Source organism: Aulostomus chinensis, chromosome 23 (genome assembly GCF_037954235.1).
Source record: "Aulostomus chinensis isolate RoL2024-O1b breed Wild chromosome 23, RoL_Achi_v1.0, whole genome shotgun sequence".
NCBI classification, from domain to species: domain Eukaryota; kingdom Metazoa; phylum Chordata; class Actinopteri; order Syngnathiformes; family Aulostomidae; genus Aulostomus; species Aulostomus chinensis.
Genome location: NC_141342.1, coordinates 13,363,448 through 13,381,395, shown reverse-complemented (window position 1 = coordinate 13,381,395; position 17,948 = coordinate 13,363,448). Strand labels below are relative to the sequence as shown.

General features: G+C 42.3%; 1 protein-coding gene across 3 annotated transcripts in view; it reads left to right on the top strand.

Annotated features, from left to right (window-relative positions):
* The window catches only part of nrg3b (neuregulin 3b), a 206,106-nt gene extending 189,124 nt beyond the window's left edge, over window positions 1-16,982 (top strand). For all 3 annotated transcript variants that reach the window (XM_086195605.1, XM_086195604.1, XM_086195603.1), the window contains 5 exons: window positions 249-351; window positions 2,409-2,535; window positions 8,076-8,185; window positions 12,417-12,599; window positions 15,805-16,982. In XM_086195605.1, coding sequence (XP_086051731.1) covers window positions 249-351; window positions 2,409-2,535; window positions 8,076-8,185; window positions 12,417-12,599; window positions 15,805-16,492 — 1,211 coding nt within the window. In that variant the 3' untranslated portion in view covers window positions 16,493-16,982. The remainder of the gene's footprint in view (window positions 1-248; window positions 352-2,408; window positions 2,536-8,075; window positions 8,186-12,416; window positions 12,600-15,804) is intronic.
* Window positions 16,983-17,948: the final 966 nt, after the last annotated feature.

Here is a 17,948-nt window from a genome sequence, read left to right as displayed (position 1 = left end):
CTGTGTCTGCTGTGTCCCCAGTCCCATGCTCAAACACTGACATTTACTGACAGCAGCATTGGTCGTTTTATGCTAATGCAGATTGTGGGTGGATGTGTGTGTCTGCTTGTGTGTTTTTGCGTGTGTGTGTTCGTCATTTCACATCAGTGTGAGAGAGCAGTTTCTCCCTCCCTGCTCAATCACAGCCACCATAGCCTTTGTGTCACAGTGGAAATTCATTGGCCTTAACTGTATTCTCTCCTCCTCAGAGAGTGGTGACACCTATCAGAGGCAGGTACTGTCCATCTTCAGCATCGCCTCGGGGATCTGTCTTCTCGGAGTGGCATGTATGGCTCTCTACCGCCGCAACAAGTAAGTGATGCCAGACAGCACCACATCACTAGAGTATGCCCCTGGCGGTGCAGAAAGAGCACTTTCCTATCGTGGCATAGAGCCCAATGAAATTCCAAGTGTGAGTCAGCTAGAAGATGTTTTAGCAAGGCATCAAATCTCATTTATGTGGGACACATTTGGGACGGATCCTCATGTAAGATTTATTTGTGAAGTGGTTTTCATGAGCAGGTGTGTTGCAAAATGCTTACCCATGAAACAAAATACACGGACACAGATAGAGCAAGTAAAACAATATGAGACCTCAGCCTGTGTGTGTGTGTGTGTGTGTGTGTGTGTGTGTGTGTGTGTGTGTGTGTGTGTGTGTGTGTGTGTGTGTGTGTGAGTGAGTGAGTGAGTGTGTGTGTGTCCGTGTGTGTGTGGATAAGTGGGTAGCGAGCACAATAGAAGCAGCCTGCCATGGTCAATTACTCACTGTAGGAAAGAAAAAGGAAGGAGTGTGGACAAAAAGAAGTAATGTCAGCGTGGAAAGCAGGGCTAATGTAGGCTGTGTTAATTGAATGTGTCTTGATAAACAAAAATTAGGCTTTGTATTCAGCTCTGTAGAGCCTTCATGAAGTGCAACATCAAGGTCGGCATGAGCAGGGAGCACTGGCAGACTGAATGTTGGAGAAAATTATCCAAACCCAGAGTCTTCACAAAATTGAATCTCTTTCTCTAATGTTGTTTGGCAGTGGTGCTCAGATACATCATCTTTCCTGCTAATGCTTTGATTTATTCAGCTATACGGTGTAAAATGTTGTTAGCAGTGAAGCTGTCCATGTTTGAAAACTATATAGGAGGATTAAAGATGGCAGTGCTACATTTTTTAAAGACCCAAAGGCATAAAATATCCTCCAAAATCTTTGATTGCGTGGGATTAGAAATTAGCTATTTGATTTGAAGTATAAATTCAGTTAAATGTGCTTTCAGAGAACAGACAGTCCATTCTAACCATCAGTCAGTCATTAGTGAGTTGTTGTTTTTTTCAACTAGTTCAGCCCTACCCTTTACTCAGAAATACTTAACAAGCCTCAGTTGCAGAGAGACTTTAGCAACTTTAAAATTTAACAATTAATGTTGAATTAACATTTAATCCAAAAGTCTTGAATAAAGTTTTAATCCAGTCAAAGTTCAATCCAAACCAAATCTCCCATTTAGGATATGAAACAGAAATAGAGAACAAACCATTTTACTTTTCTTCAGCACATTTATTCTAGTTATCATGGTAAGAAGGAATTATTTAGCAGCGAGTAATGCATGTGGATGAAACCCTCAGCACTGCCAATGGAAGAAAAAAACTACAGTTCACATTCCCTCAACTGGTCATACACACACATCACCTACAGTTTAAAATGTGTTCAACATTATTTTAAGCTTGGGGTGACCAGAAAAATACAATATATCCACAAAGTAAGACTCTAAACTCGAGTGTGACTGGAAAACCATTATGCTTTTGTGTCTCTTTTCCCAGAATATTATCACAAGGGCATGTAATGTTCATTTCATGGTATTTTGCCTTGATTAAATTTTCACTTGTGTAAGACATCTTCTTTGCTAATGCTATTTGGGACCATCAAACCCACAGTACAAATCTGGGGGGGAAAAAAAAAAGAAGTTGTTGGAGTTATTATGACTTCCAAATGGCCTTGTGCTGATTCTGTCCCTTTGACCTCTCCAGGCGCACATCTATGACTTTCATTTGTCTCTCCAAAACCTTCTTATCCATCAAAAATGTAAACTGTCCATTTCCATTTCACGAAAAGAGATGCTGCAATTGTCTGAAATTAATATCCTTAGATGGATATTTGCCAAGGCTTTTACTGTATATTGCATTTTTTACGCTCCAATAGCGATCAGCAGTCAAGTCAACAGAAAACATCACCTGCCATGCTCATATAAGTTTGTATAAAGAGCTGACGCTGAAGCACCGTGGTTATTGTTTCCTTTTTTTTTTAACTCACACCCGCTCTGGTTCAGGATTAACTCTTGATTTAAGCTGTCACACTCTAACGCTGTATCTGTTCTCTCTTCCATAGGAGACATCGGGAAAAGCTCCAGGCTCATTTCTCAGACGGCCGCAGTTTGAGAGACTGCAGCGTCAACTCGTCCAGTCTCATGTCCAAATCGACACCTCGGCCTCAGTACAGTCTTAAACTCCAAAAGGCAAGTCTTTACTTTATTGATTTATATCCAATCCTTATGGCCTAGATCATATCATCTTTAGAATAAAACCTGGACAGGGATGATGTATTATGTGTGTCTGAATAATCTCTCTGCTGACTGGAGCCATTTGTTCACACTCATGTCTGACAATGGGTTGAGACAGAGTGGGGAATTATATTTTAAAAAACTGTGTCCTGTGTTATATAGGAAAAATGTGCTTCATGTTCACAATGACAGATCCCTGTGAGCAACTGAAGATTGGAAAATTCTAATCTGTGGCATGTCACAGACCCTGAATTCACCATGCAAGCACAGCAAAAAAAAGAAAAAGAAAAAAAAAGACTATATAGTAGAGATATAATCTTTCATGACACTTGGCTCACAGCTTTTCACCACTATAGACTTTTGGAGTTTAAAATAATGATAAGGTGCTACAGGATGAGAAAGTTTGGGACGGGGCACACAATCAAGTCAGGAATGAAGGGGGGGGGGGTGTTAATTATTCATTAGTCAAGAAACAAAAGGCATTCTGAGTGTGAATTGTAATTTAGGTGATTCTATCTCACATTTAAGCTTTAAAAAAAAAAAAAAAAGAATGTATAGGCGGAGAAGTTTCCTCAAATGAACTCAGCCAGACCCTGCAGGTAAGCGGATTGACCCAGACATTCACCGCAGAGCTGAGAGTTGATGGCACTGATAAGGCCGCCTCTCAACAGAATCCCAAAGTAATTGCAAGCTAATGCACACTTGTAAAGGTCTCATCAAAAGAGTGGAATGGCTGTAGTGCATTAGCAGTTCCCGAACGTGTCCGCTGTGGTGTTAGAGCATGGCTCACCGTTGTGCTCATTTACTGTATTATTCCTGGTTCTTCTAGTTCTGTCTGCGGCTTCCTGCCATTCTCAAACCACCATTGCTTCATTTTTTTTTTTGCAAACATGAATACATCCGATACAGTGTCAGCAGTCACACACACTTGTTCCTGTTGTGTTCTATTTGCGTGATCCTCCGTTAAATATGTCTGAAAGTGGGGTTGGTTCTTACCTGGATGCAAACAAGATTCACCTCAGATTGCATGATCATCCGGTTTGTGCACCTGTTAAATAAATTATACACTTATTTTAGAGGCTGTTGTATTTGTTGACTGAAATTCAGGTTTAGCCTTGTTGCGTGCGTGTGTGTGTGTGTGTGTGTGTGTGTGTGTGTGTGTGTGTGTGTGTGTGTGTGTGTGTTAGTGCTTTTGCCAAGATCTAGCCTCTACTTAGGCACTTCAATAATGAAACAGTGTCTAGTGTCTCCCACGGAAACAAACACCCCTCCAGCTAGCCCCACCCACAGAACTGCAGTTGGCACAATCTAAAAGTTTTATTTTTATTTTTCCTTGTTGTTGTTGTTTTTGTTTTGTTTTTTAAGAGGGTGTCATTTGAAGCAAGGGCTTTGAGCAGCTGACAGTGAAGAAGTAGTACAACATTAAATGTAAATCTTGGAGCCGTTAAATGCCTCGGAAAACTGTTGTTTTCTTTTTATGAATTAGAAGTAAGTAGAAATATTAAAATTTGCTGCACACATTCTCCTTCAGAAAAAAACAAAAGTTTTCTAACATAATTGTAAAAAGTCCGCAAAGTTGTGCTGACCTCCAACTAGTCCAAGCCCATCAGAGCTCACTCTTCTCTGTGTGCTCTCATTCATCTGTAGCCAACAGCCATGAACTAGGGGTGAAACACTGTGACGACTGCAAACATGTGCGTGTTTTTGAGCGATCTTGAAATACTGCATTTTCCATTGACAAGAAAAGGAATGTGTGGCATTTAGCTTGAGGTTCTCATTGCAGAGGTGACCACAGCATGGGAGGGAGATGTGCTAACAAGGAGGTCAAAACCTCTGTGTGTTAGCGTCTGTCACCAGCACCTCCCTGAAGGTGTTGTGGAGTGAGTTTCACTACGCACAGCAGTGCACCCACTAGCTGTTGCTACACGCTTGCTCTCATGTCGATGCACATTTGTAGTGTTATGCCCTTGTAAAGGTATCATACCAGTGTTTAAAAAAAAAAAGGGTGTTCACCAAAATATTGCAGCTTTATATTCAGCCGCAAAATTCTGAGAGGAATGAGGCCAAGGGGGAGAAAACGACAAAAACTACAAATAAACAGCGATAACACCTGAGCACAGAAACAGAAGGTGTAATAGGAGAGTTGAAGGGAAGCTTAAGGTTGGATGGGAAAGATCACAGCTATAAGCACCCAAGAGAGGACATGAGCTGAGCAGACCAAGGGAAGATTAACAAGTGAAACCTATTTTTCCACAGATTTGACACAGCGACCCTCGACCACTGCTTCTCTCTCCGCCCACCTCCTCGCCTTGCAACCATCTGGGGAGAGGACATATGCTGTGGGTGGTGCAGTCCTAAAAAGTTCTATGGGTTTTCCATCAAAGATAACATTTAAACATTCGGCGTATAGAGCATAAAAGCTCAGCGTCGGAACACTGTGTTTCTTTTTGTCTGGTGCTTTTGAGGCAATAAAGTGGAGGATGAGCGCAGTGAGCTAGAAACAAAAGACTGGCTCTGTTGAGGCAGGTGCAGAGGGTAGGATGGATATTGTATATGCTGACATCATTGTTACACAATGGAATCTGCAGTGATTCTCTAAGCCTCTCTAAGAGTGCCTGCATCTTTTTAAAAGAGGTACCTGCACTCGGTATGTACATCCACTTGACTGTATTGATTTAACCTCCACGCGTACTGGCTGACACATTTCACACATGTACAGATGTCTGTGCATCTGTTCCGTATGTGATAGTGAACACCTGTATACGTTTGCACATCTGGAAACATTCCTGTGCATATGTTTGCTCCATTTATGTTTAAAGAGCCATTTGAATTGCACACACTGGTTATCCATGTAGATGTAATTGCATAGTAAAACACCTTCCGCCACCTTGAAGTATTAAATCAACACCTCTGTTGGACTACGGTTGTGACTCAAATAAAAAGAGATAGCAGAGACCCATGAGACCCATAGTGAACTGAAGCAGACGTGCACCAGCATGAAGGAATCAGGTCACAGAACTGGGAAGACAAGGAGCTCTATTCCCCATCTATATTCCCATCAGCAGGAAGTGAATGTGCTAACTAACTAGTTGAGTGGAACTCTAGGAAGAGGCTCTGTTCAGACCTGGCTTACTTGCGCAGTTACATTTACATGGCTAAACAGTGTGTGCAATTCAAATGGCTCTCGAAAACAAAAATGGACCAAACATATGCACAGGAATGTTTCCAGATGTGCAAACAAGTGCAGGCGTTACCAATCTGGGGTGGTCCGATCACAAGCGGATCGCAAGGTTCTTTCATTAACTCAAACCAAGTGTGTTTTTTTGTGTCTGAAAAAGCGTAACCAGACCTAAACCGTCTTGATACATCATATTTTTCAAGAAAGAATTCAGTTTCAAGACGTTGTCTCATTTTTTCAAACTTCCTGTGTTGACGTTGAATTCCACGTGTTGTCATAACATTTCGTTTCAGCCGGCTGTGTTGCAGGCGCTGAAATGTTACAGTCGCCTCACACACATTGAGTTTGTCTTATCTGCGGTTTTCAGAGACGAACTGGCAACGTTTATTCTGGCGGCTGGGTTGATTCTTGACGACCAAGATCATTACGAGTTCTGCAATGTCTCAGCGGAAGCCGAATTAAAAAGTGTGTGTGCGGATTATAGAATTGAAAAAAAAAAAAAGCTGAAATCCCTACTGCAAGCTTTGAATAAGGAGAAAAGGTATCCGGTGTCTACTCCACTTTATTTCCATATCATGTGTGCAGTGTCAGTGTAGCAGCAACTGTTGGAGGGATAAATTAGCCACTTGTTTAGCGAGTGTGACAGCAGCGGGGACGTTATGAGGGCTTCTATATGTATCTCCATAATTAATAAAAGAGCAGCTAAATGCAGAGTGAAAATTAATAACACTGTCATCACTTTCAAAATCAGTGCTAATGTGCATGCAGGTGCATAATTGCTTCGTTGATGTCAGGAGGAGCCAAAATTGTGACAGTTTGATGGAACCCCCCCCACACACACACACACACCTCTATCTCCCTCTTTCTTTCCTGGACAGGGGTAATTTGGCATTTGGCACAGTATGCAGAGTTCAGGAGCAGTGATGTAATCTTATCCAAGGCAAAGAGGAGGATTCGTGCTGCTTCTGCATGCATTGGTTCTGCCGTTCTTCTTGTTATGTTGTTGATAGTCGACGAATTGATAGATTTTGTGTTCCTTTGGAGGCCTCCCTGATTTCCTCCTTTGTGTCCTCTTGAAATAAATCCACGGTGCTTTGTGTTTATCCAAAGCTTTCACAAGTGGCATAAAACACAGCAAGCGGTGAGATAGGAAGGAGCAAGTGAAATGGGTTGAGCTATGCAGGTCTGCCATTGTCTGCCACAAGCTATTTATTTTATCCCCTGACAAAGATATCATCCTCCAGGAAAGTTTGCCTCTGCAATTGCTCCAGAAAAGTGAGGCGTTGTTCACCCACAGGGGTATATGAGAGGGGTGGCCAAAAAGAATGATCCTGTTTTCATGCACAACTGGTGAACAGCAGTAACAGCTTCCTCTGGGAGTCACGGGTGGAAGAGAAGAAGCAGGAGAAGAAGAAGAGAAAAAAAGAAGAAGAAGAAGTGGCTTATCAGGCATGAGAACCCTAAGCCAGCTCCAAGTCATATGCAGTTAGTTTAATGGTGCACAATCAGACAGGAAGAAAGGGGCAGCACAGGAAGTTCTGTAACTGAATAATCTCATGATTTAGTATTTCATGGGGGGGTTCTTGGGGCATTCATGGTCGCTGTGGCAAAGCTCTGTCTGGGGCTTGTTGTGAGATAATGGTTTTAATTTTGATAAGAATAAAGGGAAAGAATTAAGGGAGGAAACCATTAATGTAATCTTGTGTGGGATTAATTCTTGACTGTAAGGGCCAGTGTTATTCACAAAGCATACCCTCCTAATCTGCGGTTTAAAATTGTAATTAAAGATACTCTGCCTGACCATGAGGGAATATGCATCCTCATCCTGACTGGGGACATAAACCTGAGCCGCTGCTTTATTTCCACCATTAGGTATTACACCCCTGGTCCATTACATATTGTTTTGCTCTTGCACCTTTTTGCTTTATTTATAATCATTGATAGTAACGGATCCAAGATGGGTTGTAAAAAGTACATATCTGTGTTTTTTTCCCTAAAGTGATTGTGTAAGGGGGCAGCATGGCTCAGAGGTAGAGAGGCCATCTAGCAACCAAAGGGTTGCGGGTTTGATCCCCACTTCCCCTGGTGACCATGTCCAAGTATCCATGAGCAAGATACTGAGCCCCTAATTGCTCTCCTGATGGCCCTATGACAGACTGGTGACCCGTCCAGGGTGAACCCCGCCTCTCGACCAATGTCAGCGGGGGATAGGCAACGCACACACCCCCCCCCGCAGCCCTTAACAGATAAGCAGTATAAAACAATGGATGGATGATTGTGTATGTTTTACCGTGTGTTTGTCTCTTCAAATTTCCAGAGCTGTACATCCCATGGATCTTCCATGAAGGGTGGCAACATGGCGCCAGGGACATCAACCGTAGCTCCTCCTATTCTCAGCAGAGCGCTCTCTAAAGGGAAACGCTTCAGGTGAAAATTCTCTTATTTCCAGCTGTGTTTCATATCTTTCACTCAGCCCAGATCCAGGAATAAGAGGCAGGCAGCCAAAGAAGGAAATTTAATCAGACCGCAATACGCTAGAATATAGAGACTTCCAAATAACATCTCAACTCATTTATACAATTGTTAGAGATTTATTATGATTTATGGTTAGGTGGGAGCAAATATTTAGATATATTGCTTATATTACCAACACCCTAAGCCTTACCTTTTTGTGTACTGTATCTTCGCATTTAACTAGAGAATTAAAAATGTACCGGTATAAAGTTTAAGGAAACATGCCAACTTCATTTACCATCCGAAACCAGAAGATAAAGACCCTTTTTTCCTCTGTGTGTGCAGTTTAGACCCAAGGAGACCAGATGACCACTGGTTAGCTTAGCACAATGAATGGTAGTTGATGGGAAGTGTTAGCATACCACGGTGAAAGGTCATCAAATGGATACAGTAATCGGCCTCATCCTGTCTTACGAAGCTATCTTTAGCAATAACCGTCGTCTTGTCGAGGGCCAAAGGTTTTGAGGTGCTGTGTCAAATCCCTGCACCAAGTCAGGATCATAGTTCGGGCTAGAGTCCATGTCTATTCTGTGGTATATCCAGTAAACTACACATTTAAAGAAAGATAATTACAGTGGTACTAACGATTTATCAAATTCTTGCCCTGGGCAGGAGAATATTCAGCAAATTCACTTTTTTTTTGTTGCTACGAGGGATGTCAGAGGTAGCAGTGCTTAGTGACGACAGCAGCGAGAACCAAAGGCTGTGATTCCCCAAAGAACACAGACGTGCATTTATGAACATGCAACAACAACCCTATCAGGGAAGTTAACTGTATGTTTGTCACTTTGTGACATTCACGCCTAACAGCAACCAGCAGAAACTTAATTCCACAACTCTAAATTTACTGTTAAAAAAAAAACCTCCACAAGTATTTGATTGGTGTGAATTTAATCGAATCCATTTTTCCTTTCCCTTAGCGTGTAGCTGTACGATTGGATGTAAATGATAACAACATGACACTCCACACGTATTTAAGGTCTGATGATGTCACTTTGTGCGTGCAGTCACAACCTTTTAACAATGGATAGCGAGAACATTCTGTGCTGCTCAGGGTGTGAGCCACCACCAGCAGAGGCACAGCAGCTCTTCTCTGTTTCAATGCATCACTGCTGTGTCACAGAGGAAAACTTTTTTTTTTTCTTTTTTTTCCAAAAGGTTGTCACGTGTGAGGACAGTACCAGCTCGCTCGGGCTTTTTTATCCTCCACAGTGTCATGCAGGTGCTCGGTGCGGGGCAGCTGACAGTCAATCATCTCTTCAGCTTGTTCTCAGACTAGTGGGAGGCAGAGGCGAATTAGACTGTGATGGATGATGTTGAGATGCTTTCAGCCATTGACCTGAGAAACCAGAGCTCATTGTGAGCTATCAAGAGAAATGCTCCATAAAAACATGTCAATGTGACCCATCAATATTACCTCTAAAGGTTACCGGTGCATCACGTGGGCTATCTCCTGGAACCGTGGGGCAGGTGCTGGTTGATTTACCTGTTTGATTGCTAACTGGATCTGGTGACACATGCACACACACCAAGCAAATCCCCTTCCTGACCACAGAAGACAGAAAAACTCTCCAAAAATGTGACATTTGAAGAGGGAGCACAGTTTATAAGTGTTTCCTGCACATACAGTATCCAGCCGAAAAAGAAGCATAGAATTGATAAACATGAAATAAACCAGCTTCTCCCTGTTGCTTTGCCAGCAGAATCTAACGGGGATAACACTTTCCAAATCAATGTGTAATCACCACACTGCCAGTAATTCAATCTTTGTTTTTTTTTATTTGTGCTATTGTGCAATTTGATCACTAACCCAGATGTCATTGTCTCGATTGGATGATGTAGAAATTCTAGTGTCAGGGTTTTAGGAACAGACTGATTATTGCGTTACAGCTGCCAGGTACACATCCTCAGGACCTTTGTCATGTCACACACACACACACACACACACACACACACACACACACACACACACACACCCCTGACCCAAGCTCCCGGGTGTTGCTCTGGTTTGTCCGATAAATGCATAACTAGAGGTTAAACTGAAAATATGTACCGGATTATTCTGACAGCCAGAGCCTGGCCATTTCAAATCATTAAGCTGTAGCCATTATTGGTGAATTACTGAGATAAGCAGCTGGCTTTCAGGTACCTTTAACATTTAACAGGCTGCTGATTTTGTCCACAAATATATTATAATTGTTTGTTTTAGTTAATCCCATTTTTAAAAAAGACTAAAAAAAGCACGCCATTAGCCAACTAAATGGACATAAATTCATCTTTATTCACACCAACATTTTAGTCAGTTCAAATGCTGTCAAAGAGCAGAGCCAACATTAGCCATGCTACTTGTTCCACTGCCATGGACATTTGGAAAGTATGAATATTTTTTGTGCAGTGTTACATTTGGCAATCAATTAATAACCAGACGTCTACTGGTCTGTTTAGTTTACTGCATGAATTAAAGAGTGAGGAAGTTCAGTTTAAGGACAAGCTAGAGAAATCTTTGAAAAGTTTCCGTCCACCGCCACACTGTTTTGTTTGTTTGTTTGTTTGTTTTTTGGGGGGGGGTGTCCTATCGTGTTGCTCCCATATTATTCAAGAGCCAAAATGTTATTTATCTTTGGAAAAAATGTTTAAAAATTTCCAACCCAGCAGTAGGAATATGTCACATGCTGCTTTTGTAGTTGAGCTTCACCAACAGAAACAGGTGGCTGATAAACTGACCCGCAGTCCCTGGAATGTATTCAAATGAAGCGAGCGTGATTTCATTTTCTCTTGTTCTGAAGTGATAAATTCATTCGTCAGTTTGCAGAATCAGTACTGGCTGCAGGCGAGGCTGCGGGTCACCAGCTACTGCCCCGCGGCACGTTTTTAAAACAGTGTGCCGAAGCTCGAAGCATCATCTCGGAAAACTGCAGTCGGGCATTAACAGCAGGATATTGATACACACTGGTAATTTTATGTGGGTTGATGATGTGTGCATTTGTGTGTATTCCAAGATAATAATGTACTCCTAGAGTTTTATATGTTCTACAAGTATGTACTAGTACACTGGTTCCTTGCGGCATCTGCACTGCAAAGTTGGCGGATTTTTTCTCCAAAGATGTTTTCGTGTTTTTTCGTTAGAAAAGGATCAAACTCAGCGTGTTTTGATGCTTATTTTGAAATATCGCATGATGCGGAAATTTGGAGGAGAATAGTTTCCTAACACAAAAGGACGAGGGGATTTATTTTTAATTTTAATTTTTTTTTTAAGGATTTAATGCTCAAAATGATTGACCAGCCTTTGTTTTCCAGCTGCTGGCATCTTCCCAGATATTCCTACATTTTGTCTACGTCTCCAGACAGCATGTGATGTGGCCGATAGCTGGCCAGCTTTAGAGAACAAATACAACTTGTCCAGCTGAAGTCATTCCTCGGGCCTCGAGGGGCCAGGAGACATCTTATCCTCCACTCTGCAGCTACGCCTTACACCGTCATCTTCTGACAAAACTACGCATTCTATAGCCCAGAACATTTGCTCCACACCTGATTTGCATTTGCTTTTCTTGCAAAATTCGAGATTTAGGGTCCAACAATTGGCGTTGAGGATAAATCCCATTGGCCGCGATATTTCCACTAAATCCTGTAACGCTACCAGCAAGCTACATTAGCATGACATTCTGATAAATTCTTCCTTTTGCCTTATTCGGATGTTTATTAAATAGACCGAGCCATAAAAACCATCCTCAGGATATATTGTCATGCCTTTCATCCACTTCTTTCCTGTCTTTTTTCGTCGAAACAGCATCATTAGGTAATAATTGTATAATCATCTGCCAACAACCTTCCTATACAGTTCTACAGCAGTCCCTCCTCTCCTCTATCAAATTAGATCATTTAAGTAAATTGCATTTCTTTCTGATAAATTACTACTCTTTTCACATGAAAATGATACCCCGGCTTGATGCTTTGAATGCAATAAGGTCATTTATACACAGAATCAATGTATCCTCTTCCACGTCAACAGAAAGGTCAGTCCATTACAGTCCATTATAGAAATTAACACAAGAGATGAGATAAACATGTTGCAGAATGTTAGTCAGCGCCGGTCGAATGTATACTGGACGGTTAATTCATGACGTGCTTTCTCTTCTGCTTTCAGGAGTAATTCTCTTTCGCTCAGTCCGGCCCAACAAAGGAGGGAGACCCATTATTTCAGAACCCCACCCATTTCTAGAGGGAAGCTCAAAATATCGACAAATCTCATCGACGGGTCCAGAGTGGCTGGCAATGTCTACAAACACCTTCAGGAGGATGAGTCAACAGATTTGGAGTCCATAAGAAGGTAAGAGCTTTGTCCTTTTCTTTTAAAAGTGTTTTTATTTGATGCTCAGACGGATTATTCAGCAGTTCAGGGATGCAGACAGAAGTTGAACAGCAGTGGCAGACGGATCATTTTAGGAAATATTCTCAGTTCTGCGGAGCAGATTATGAATTAATTGGGATCTGCTGTGGCCTCCTTCAACTTCGACTGTCACAATTAATTTGGATATTACACTTGATCCCGACTGCTCAACAGTACCCTGCTACTGGGAAAGACCAAGATATGTGTCTGCGTGTAAATCTTCCCTCTTTTTTCCAGCAGGCTGTAATGAAAAAATGTTTTATCTGTTATGGGTTTTTTTTTTTTTAATTACTATCAGGGTTAGAAATACAATATCAGCGCCAAAGCTAATTAACAGATAATAGAGAGTTCACATGAATTTCAAGATGCCCGCGATGGTTTGATTTTGCTAAATAGTCTGGTTTCATGGTCCATACCGAGCTAAGAGCAACAACAACAAACGTGAAATTCTCTGTCACAACACATCCTGAAACATACAGGAGCAAGATTTACAAAACGAAAAAACAAAAACACGGTCCTGGATTAATTTCAAGCGTTATTATGAATTCTCCTCCCGCACATCCCGATGTCGAGTAAGGACAGCAAGTTGCCCTATTTTCATGGCTATCATAAGTGAAGTACAGCTACTGGCTCCGTTACAGGAAGCATTAAAAAAAAAAAACACACACACACACACACACACACAGAGGCAGGACTCTTGGCAGAGCAACCTCTCACCAGTTGGCTATCTGGGGGATTAAAATAACTAACACCTTTGAAAAATAGAAGACCAGTCTGATGATCTCCACTGGCAGAGGTTCAAAAAAAAAATAATATCCTGATGGGAAATCCTCTCTGACACTTTTTGTAATCAAAGATGAATGTTCATCCGTCGTCCTCAAGGAGAGAAGAGATAATCCACGTGAAGTTATGTCACATCTCTTCAAAGTTTTTTCGAGATTAAAAAAGAAGATTGATCGTTGCGTAACATTTACCAAAGCGAGGAAAATATTTATCTTACACGGCTCATTGAGGTGCTTGTTTCACGAAGTAGAGTAATACATAATGTCTAGCAGCTCCACAGGCACTGAGAGACTAAAACGGGGAACACTGACTTATTTTAGGCTTTAGTTGCAGATGCAGAGAACCTCTTTAAGCCTGAGTAAGGCAGTCCCACTTAGCATATGACTCAGAAACAGCCTAATTTGTTGTCAGTGTGTGCAAGTTGAGCGATGGCACCGTTATCAAGAGAAAAAAGGGGAAAAAAACGCCTGTCATTAAAGCAGCCGTGCCCCTCGTGCTTTCTGCACACTCAAAAGTACGTAGCGATGTTCCTATTAGCATGCAAACCTGACTGAGCATTACAATGACTTGTAAGATACACTCACTTGCAGGCTGCCAAACTCTTTATGTGACCTATTTCCATAATTTACATTTTTAAACAAAGCTCCACGGAGCTCAGCACTACTTTCAAACGGGGGTTGTGAGAGAAGAGAGGATCCTTGGGTAGTGTCACAGTCTCACACACACACACACACACACACACACACACACACGCTCATCATATCATACCCTAACCTCACCCTAACCTTCCATCTTCATCCTAACTTACGTCACTGGGACATGCCAGTCCCCTCACACACACACACACACACACACACACACACACACACACACACAAGCTCATTTGAACAAGTGCATATGCAGAATGACAAACAAACAAATTGTATTTTTGTTTTTTTAATCACAAAGAAAAATCTGTAAGCTATAGGCAATTAAATGGAACAAGTGTTTAGAGGAAGAGGAGCTGGAATAAGAAAGCCTCTCCTCTTCCTGGGGATAAGATTGCATTTGTATAGTTAAAGAGTTTAGATCTCCCATCTCTCAGATCTCTCAGCCATTGATAATTCCCTCACACAGCCATCAGTTGAGGACGGCTCCCGCTGGCCTCTAGGAGGTTAAAATGACCTATTTCTGGACTTACCAGACATACAACACCCAGCTTCCGAGCTTACAGCCCCCCCACCGCCAACACCGACACCCTCCCCTCCCTCCTGCCCCCACCTCTTCCTCTTGTTGCCATGGATACACCCTCTCATCTCTGGAAATGAAGAAGTGGGAGGTGGATAGAAGAGCGAGGGGGGGAAAGTGAGGATTGTGCAGCGGAGAAATGGAAGAGTGCAGCGAAGGCAAAGATGAAGGCTTCAGCGTGATTTGTGGTGTAACGTGAAGAGAGCAAACAAACGCGAATATCCTTCACAGCAAATCACGTACACATCAGTGTCAAAAATTTACCCCAGGGTAGGTAAGGACAGAAATGAGGACCAAATTGCCCTTTGGGGGGAGCTATTTTTAGGTATGTTTTGATCCGCCGGATTTACCTCCTAGCTTGCGTTCCTTCTTTTTAAACTGAGGGAGGAGTGGGAAAGTAATTTAATTATTAAAACTTGGTTATGCTACAAACAGTCTCTGAAGACGAGCAATAACAGTGGCTGCCTCCTCGGGGCTGGGGGGTGGGGGGTGGGGATGTAATTCTAAATGTGTGAGTCTTCAGTTATCAACACATTCTATCCATAAAAACAACACTTTTCTCCCGATAAGTCTCCCTCTCATATGCAACACGTTTTCAAGGTTGTGACGACGCTCTGATCAGCTGAAACGTGCCTGTAGAGTCTGGCGTCAGTGAATGCATCCATATTCATCTCTAACAAGGTGTGGAATCGGGCTCATTTAATAAATTAAAAGAAAAATCATTGTGACACCACACGGGTGAGATTTGATTTTTTTTTCTCCCCACATTCTCACACATGCCAGGGTCAAGAAGCCCTCAGCTGATGAAGCGTTGGTGAAATATGGGATTTGTAGGGTTTTTTGGTTGTTAAACATTCATGATGCAACAATACAGGCTGCTTATGCTCAGGAGTACAAATAATTACCCAAAGATTATGAACAGTAAACAAATTTGTTGCTGTGATGATGATTTGATGCGGTAAAGGTCGACAAAATAATGAGAATTAAATGATATAAAAGCAAACTGTGGAGAGTTTTAGCCCCCTCTGACTCGCTCTCTCTCTGGTTTGAGGAAATGAGCATCTAGGATGAAAAGGTAACTGTAAAAATGATTTGCTCTCTAATTTTCACTTTGTGCTTCCGTCTTCGCCTAAAGGTGTCACTCTGCCAGCGGAAGGGTTGGCGCCCTCCTCAGCAGGACTTCACTCTCTCACTTTGCTGCAAAAAAAGGATGGACCGAGGTTCCTTGCACCCGCCTGGATAAGGGAACAAACTTTCTTCCGCCCTCCCTGCGCACCCGTTCCGTGCCCATCATCCCCTCGCTCCAAGCATGCGACCTAGAGGGAGGGCACGCAGACACCAGTGAACGGAACCAAGGGGGACCCCTGAAGTGGCACCCCATGCTGGCAGGGAAGACAGTCGTGCCCATTAGCGAGGCTCCCTTTGAGACCGCGGTTCTTGCTCCTGCCGTTACGTCCAGCGGTGGTTGCCCCCCTGCCACCAGCACTGCTGCTCCCAGGTCCACTCAAACGTCTCACTCCGTTGGAATTACGGTGGAACTCAGCCAGGAATTAAAAGAAAAAAGCCTTTCCAGCGCCACGACGACATCCGGGTCTCACAGCGAGCTCCACACCGCAAACGCGCTCAAGGCCGGGACCGCGCAGGAGTCTGAATGGGGGAGCGTCCAGTACTCAAGCCGAGTTCTCCACACAGGCGGTGGGTGCAGAGGTTTGAAGGCAGCAGGCCAAAGAGAAGCCCAGGGACCGTGCCAAGGTCAGACGTCTCGGGTGTACTCCAGCTGCAGAGGAGCTGGAAACGCTTATGACAAACCGTCTGCAAGCTGATTGGATTCACTTTGTAAAGTTTCAAAGACAGAGTTTTCAATTCCTTTGCTGGTGGCCACAGGATGTTTAGCAGGTGGGACCATCTGTGTGGCCACATGGACCAATAACAGATGGCCGTCAGTTTGTGAAGGACCAGATTGAACTGCAGAGTGGGGACAAAAAAAAAACCAGATACTGACGTAACAAATGACTTTATCAAGAAACAAACAAACAAAACAAAAAAAAAGGGACAAACAAACACACTTTGTGAATACATGTGACTCAGTAAGAAGAACAAAGTGACTGGAGTGGGAGCTTGACTTAAACAGTGTAATGAAAAACATGCCACTATTTAAAGGGAGCTTCTACTTAGAAACCAAAATAGTGTGTCATCTCTATGTTGTTTCTCTATTGTAAAGAAATGAAATTATATATGTCATATAATATATGTCATATAGACGTATATATATTTGACATACAATTGTGACAAAATAAAGACTAAGATAACAGTGGTAATGAAGGGCTTCTCAGTTCCCCTTTTGTGATTCTTACAATGTCTTTGCTCTACAAAATAATCAATATAACAAGCTTCAAATTAGATCCAGTATCTCCATGGAAACAAGAGACCTGTAGCTGCCTCGTCTTCTTTTACAGTGTGGATTTTAATCATGCACCTGTGTTAGCGTAGCCTCATAGCTAAAGCAGCTACGCCAATTAGCTATAGCTCATTATTTTTTAACTCACGTATTTATGGGATGTCTTTAGGAAGTGTTTTAAGTGCAAAGGGTTTAAAAAAATTACTAAAAAAAGTTTGAAGGAGGAATTACTCTCATGAAATGTTAATTAATCCCATTAATTATGACTCTGTTCCATTTATGTAGTCCAAGGCTCTGCTATACACTCACTGGAACGACTGCAACACATTAAATAGAATGGAACCATAATTAATGTTATTGATCGCAGCGTGTGTTCACTCAGCTACGCCATGTTAAAATGGCTGCTGTCCTCTCCTTTATTCACAACTCACGCACACACACACACACACACACACAGAAGGTAGAATATGAGAATCATGACCAAAGGTTTGGCGATGGCACAATTTAACACCGTGTATGTGCAGAAAAATGCGTTGAATGATTAGAACGCTTCAGAGATTTTCCATGTTCTCGCTGCAGCATTTACAGTCCATGGTCATTATTTCCCATGATGCACATTAGGCTGTGGGATACACACACACACACACACACACACACACAAAAAGATGATGGATTCACCTTCTGAATTCTAACAATGGCTACGAGTTTTGTGGATGGAAATGAAGCATAGCAGCATACAAGTTGAATACAATTCTCTATTTATGCCTCATTGAGACGCTGTCGAATTCCGTTTATGTGACTTTTCTTCCATTCAGGTTGTGGCGTGGCTGCAGCCAACACAAGGTAAGTTGTGCAAGGGCTTACAAATGGGTATTAGAGAG